The sequence below is a fragment of the Lathyrus oleraceus genome, chromosome 5 (genome assembly GCF_024323335.1).
Source record: "Lathyrus oleraceus cultivar Zhongwan6 chromosome 5, CAAS_Psat_ZW6_1.0, whole genome shotgun sequence".
Classification (NCBI taxonomy): Eukaryota; Viridiplantae; Streptophyta; class Magnoliopsida; order Fabales; family Fabaceae; genus Lathyrus; species Lathyrus oleraceus.
Genome location: NC_066583.1, coordinates 329,618,364 through 329,624,477, shown reverse-complemented (window position 1 = coordinate 329,624,477; position 6,114 = coordinate 329,618,364). Strand labels below are relative to the sequence as shown.

Sequence of the window (6,114 nt, the reverse complement as noted above, 5' to 3'; positions counted from 1 at the left end):
CTTTCCTCAATAAGAAATTTTCACCATAACCAAATAAGTTACAAATTGCTCAAGCACACTTGAAAAAGACTTCAATGCTCAATCAACCTAGAAACACACTTTTGCTCAAGTCCTCAGACAAGAGACTTCCTTGCTCAATAAACCTAGAAAGGGACTTCCTTTCTCAAGTCCTCATACAAGAGACTTCCTTGCTAAATCAACCAAGAAAGAGGCTTATTTTCTTAAGTCCTCAAATAAAAGACTTCCTTGCTCAATAAACCTAGAAAGAGACTTCCTTGCTCAAGCACGTAGGCAAGAGACTTCCTCTACTTTAAAAAGAAGTTTAGTAGAAAAGATAATTACTATACTTTGATACACAATAACAAGTATATCAGTTGTGCAACAATCACAAAGGTTTTCAAACTTTCTAAGATTTCTAAGATAATCTAAGATGAGAAATCATAATATTTAGGCAATAACAGTTACAAGAAATAACAGCTCAGAGTTATGTTTAAGATCTTTCAAATGTGTTGTGATGTTATAACCTTCCTTTGAGTCTTCAACTTCCTTTTATAGAGACTGAAAAAGAGTCGTTTGAGGGTTTGAACATAACGGGCAAACTTCGTGAAGAAGTATGCCAAGAGAGACGTTCGAGACTAGAATTTGGTTTGAAGCTTTGTCCACTGAATAATAGCATTGGTCTAAGTATATTTTTAAGTACTAGGTTTCTACCAAAAAGTAGAACATACTGAATATATTACATCTCTATTTCTTGAGCCTTGCAAAATGAAAACCCTAGTTTACTTTATCCATAAATCCGGGGCTTTGATAAGACAAGACTACTTCTAGTCCAGTGTACGGAACAAATGCATTTCATCCTTTTAGAATCTGAGTTGTCATAAGAAGTTGGGTCTTGAGACCAGATTATGAATCTTCAGAGTCTAATGCCTTTAAATGCTGGTGAGTCACTTCAGATTATGAACAATTGGAATTAGGAAAACATTGCTTCCTCACACATGCTAACAATCAGGATTAGTTCTATGCTTGTGATTCCGAATACTTAAATAAAATGTTAGTAAACCATATTGTTCTTGAAATACTTTGTTATCATCAAAACCTTTTAAGGGCATAAATGTCCCTCAGCAAAATACTTGTGCCTAGTGTTTCCTCCTCCCAGGAAGTTGAGGAGTTGTTGAGGATAACCAGGAAGAGTGATTATAAAAGGGTGGATCAGTTAAGTCAGACACCATCCAGATTTCGATTTTGTCCTTGCTATTATGTTCTAAGACCCATAGAAATGCTTTTGTGAAGTTGTTGAGTTCTGCTTTTGTTCCTCAAGACATTACAGTCAATCAGTTAGAAGGGGTTATGGCTAGTATATCAGCGGATAATGGTTTGGGTTTCACAGATTTGGATCTCCCACCTAAAATGAGAAACCATAATAAAGATATGCATATTTACATGGAATGTAAAGGTACTACTTTATCCCGTGTGTTGGTGGACATTGGGTCATCTTTGAATGTGCTACCAAAGTCAGCTTTAATGAAGATAGATTATGCAGGTGTTGAATTACGCTCGAGTAACTTGATAGTAAGGGATTTTGATGGATCTCGAAGAGCAGTATTTGGTGAAGTGGATCTACCTGTCAAAATTGGACCGCATGTGTTCGGTACAACTTTCTTTGTCATGGATATACAACCTCCTTATTATTGTTTGCTTGGCCGACCCTGGATTCATGGGGCAGGGGTTGTAACATCTACTATACACCAGAAGATGAAGTTTCTGGTAGGGGGTAAGGTCATTAATGTTTATGGAGAAGAAGAATACATGGTTAGTCATTTGGAATCCTTCAACTATGTAGAAGTTGAAGGAGAACTCCATGAGACTCCTTTCCAGGATTTTGAAGTTGTTCAAGTAATCAAGGCTCCTGATTCCGAGGAGAAGAAGCTTGTACTTCCCATATCGTCTATAAAGGATGCCAGAGTGGTTGTTGAAGCTGGTCACCCCGAAGGTTGGGGTCATGTGTTGGATATTCCTCCCAAATTTGACAACTTCGGTCTCGATTTCAATCCTGCCAGTCAAGGTTGAGCTCCAGAGCTCCAAATGTTTCCACTCCGATGAAATTCTCCAGTGTTGGTTTTATCAAAGATGATCAAGCGAATGTTGATGGTGATGACTTCGACATTGATTACGATATTGACAATTGGATCCTCCCAAGTCTTCAAGGAGAGGAGCTCAGCAATTGGACCTCTGAGGATATCACCCAAGTCACATTCAATCAGCAGTAAATTTTTGTTTTGTTTTCTTTATCGTGCAAAAATTCCTACGCTTTGCCCAAGGCGGAGTGAGTCAAGCATGGCCACCATGTTTTCACTTACAATTTTTATCATTAAATAAAGGACGTTTTGCATTCAAATATTTTTCTCTCTGTCTCTCTTTTTATTTTGCTTTTCTTTTAAAAATGGAAATGTTTTCTTTTTGTCGCACACTTCCTAAAACACATAAAAACATCATTAATGTAGATTCTCATCCACCCCAGATTCTATTAATAATGATTCTGCTATCGCTCGTTATGACTTTGGTAATCCGATCTACCAAGCCGAAGAAGAAAACAAGGAATATTGTGAACTCCCTAGAGAGTTAACAAGGTTATTAAGGCAAGAAGAAAAGGTCATCCAACCGCATCAAGAGTCGATTGAGGTTGTGAATCTCGTAACTGAAGATGAGGTGAAAGAGGTCAAGATAGGGGTCGCTTTAGAGGAAAGTGTGAAGACCAGATTGATAGAGATGTTATGAGAATTTGTTGATATCTTTGCTTGGTCCTATCAAGACATGCCTGGGCTCGATACATATATTGTGGTGCATAGGCTACCTTTGAAAGAAGAGTGTCCACCTGTCAAGTAGAAGCTTCGAAGGACGCGCCTAGATATGTCCAAGAAAATCAAAGGTGAGGTTCAAAAGCAGTTTGACGCAAGTTTTATGGTTGTTACTTCATACCCTCTGTGGGTGGCTAATATCGTTCACGTGCCTAAGAAGGATGTCAAGGTAAGGATGTGTGTTGACTATCGGGATCTGAACAGAGCGAGTCCCAAGGATGACTTCCCGCTTCCTCATATTGATGTATTGGTAGATAACACTACATAGTTCTCTGTATTTTCTTTTATGGATGGGTTCTCTAGTTACAATCAGATCAAAATGGCTCTGGAAGATATGGAGAAGACCATGTTTATCACGCCTTAGGGAACTTTTTGCTACAAGGTAATTCCTTTCGGTTTGAAGAACGTTGGGGCAACCTATCAGCACGCTATGGTAACTCTCTTTCATGACATGATCCATAAAGAGATTGAGTTCTATGTGGATGATTGGATTGAAAATTCCTATACGGAGGAAGAACACCTTGTTAACTTGCGGAAATTGTTTGAAAGACTGAGGAAATTCATATTGAGATTGAATCCTAACAAGTGTACTTTCGGGGTAAGATCTGGTAAATTACTTGGCTTTCTGATAAGTGAAAGAGGAATTGAGGTTGATCCTGCAAAGATAAAAGAAATTCAAGAGATTCCTGAACCAAAAACAGATAAAGAAGTGTGTGGTTTCTTAGGGAGATTGAACTACATTGCAAGGTTCATCTCTAATCTAACAGCCACCTGTGAACCAAAGTTCAAGTTATTGAGAAAAGATCAGGTCGTCAAATGGAATGAAAATTGTCAAGAAGTGTTCGAAAGAATAAAAGAATACTTGCAAGAACCTCCAATCCTTATGCCTCCGGTGGAGGGAAGACCGCTGATCATGTATCTTACAGTCCTCGAGGAGTCAATGGGGTGTGTATTAGGCCAACATGACGAGTCTCGCCGAAAAGAACATGCAATATACTACCTGAGCAAAAAACTTACCAGTTGTGAAATCAAATATTCACTGCTTGAGAAAACTTGTTGCGCTCTAGCATGGGCTGCTCACCGGCCGAGATGGTATATGTTGACCCAAACTACCTTGTTGGTCTCAAAGATGGGCCCAATCAAGTATATTTTTGAGAAGCGTGCTCTCACAAGAAGGGTCACCCATTTGTAAATTATTTTAACATAGTATGATATTTAGTATATAACTCAAAAAGCCATCAAGAGTAGTATAGTTGTTGATTACTTGGCTCATTAACCTATAGAGGATTATAAGTCGATGAAGTTTGAATTTCCTAACGAAGATGTATTGTTTCTCAAAGAATATTACAATAGACCAGACCCAGATGAAGGCCCATAACCAATATCATGATGGACGCTCATGTTCGATGGGGGCTTCAAATGCTTTGGGAAACGGTATTGGAGTTGTCATTACTTCTCCCATGGGTTTTCATATTCCTTTCACTACCAGAATCTGTTTCGATTGCACAAACAACATAGCTGAGTATGAAGCTTCCATATATGGGATAAAAGTAGTTATTGACTTGAGAATCAAATACCTGGATGTATATGGGTACTCAGCTCTGGTTATCAACCAAATTAAAGGAGAATTGGAGATAAGACATCCAAATATGATTCCATACCGAGAGAATGTATTAAAGTTGATTCCGTATTTGGAGGAGATCACATTTGACCATATCTCGAGGGAAGAGAACCACTTAGCAGATGCACTGGCTACTCTGGCATCCATGTTTCCAGTTAAATGGGTGAATGACGCCCCCTCCATCAGCATTATTAGGTTGGATGAGCCGACATTTTTCTATGCTAATGATGAAGTGCGGGATGGTAAGCCTTGGTTTTATGACATCAAAATATACCTTGAGAAACAAGAGTACCTGGAGGATGCATTTATCCCGGATAAGAAAAAACTAAGGAAGCTGTCTGCCAGGTTTTTCTTGAATGGTGATGTATTGTATAAGAGGAATCATGATCTTGCTCTACTCAGATGCATGGTTAGAAATGAAGAAGAAAGAATTATTGAATAGATTCATGAAGGTTCATTTAGAACCCATCCCAGTGGTTATTCCATGGCCAAAAAGATCCTGAGAGCAGGCTATTACTGGATGACCATGAAAACTGATTGTCACATTCATGTCAGATCGTGTCACAAGTGCCAAATTTATGCTGATAAAGTGAGTGCCCCTCCCGTGCCTTTAAATGTTTTGACTTCTCCATGGCCCATTGTAATATGGGGAATTGACATAATCGTACGTATTGAGCCCAGCGCTTCGAACGGACACCGCTTCATCCTAGTGGCCATTGATTATTTTACCAAATGGGTGGAAGGCGCTTCTTATGCTAATATTGTAAGAACAAAAATAGTTCTACAACAGATTCCAAGATTTTGATGATAACAAAGGATGAAACCAAAAATGGCACTCTAACGAAAAGTTCTAAGTGTGCAGGACTCTAAACAAGAAGAAAGGAATCTGATCGCGTCATCAGATACAGAATCAAATCAGACACAAATTACCAGAAGATCAGAAGCATCTAAAGTAGAAACGCGCTCTAGAAGTTCTGACTCTGAGCAAAACAGCATATCAGAATATCAGAAGCATCTGAAGAAGAAGCGCACTCTAGAAGTTCTGACTCTGAGCAACGGTATATCAGAATTCCAGAAGCTCTCAACATCATCTGAAGACAACATCAGAATTCTAAAAGATCAGAACTATCAGAAGCTCTGAAGCCACATCTCAAGATCTCAGATTAACGGAGTAACGCAGACTCTGATAATGGATTTCCTTATCCAGAAAGAGTAACGGCAACTTCAACTTCAAATGGAAAGAAACTATTTTTGGAAAGAAGTTATTCAGGGAGACAAACTTGTTCTGGCAAGAAACAACGAAGTTATGGCATTAAACTCTCATCAAGACTAAATATCTGCCATCACTACAAACGGTCGTTTTTCACCTCTATATAAAGAACGGCGAACCTCATTGAGAGACATCTGAACGCACAAAATTACTCTACTCTCTCTCTCTAATCTTTCACGAGCTTTTGCTCATAACGTGAAACTTCTTATCTGCTCTAATTGTTGTAATACTTGCTTTATCCTAGAAGCACTCTAGATTACAAAACTATGTTTTTACCCCAATTGTTTTAATTCCTCAAGTGACTCTGCGCAGTCTGTATACTTGAGAGGACTAAGAGATCTTTCTCTTAGACGTTGGTTGTAATAATC

At 38.6% G+C, this 6,114-nt stretch overlaps 1 protein-coding gene across 1 annotated transcript; it reads left to right on the top strand.

Moving 5' to 3' along the window:
* The first annotated feature begins 4,261 nt into the window (after window positions 1-4,261).
* Window positions 4,262-4,918, top strand: LOC127080467 (uncharacterized). Its single transcript, XM_051020786.1, has one exon. It carries the CDS (start codon window positions 4,262-4,264, stop codon window positions 4,916-4,918), a length of 657 nt encoding a protein of 218 aa, XP_050876743.1.
* Window positions 4,919-6,114: the final 1,196 nt, after the last annotated feature.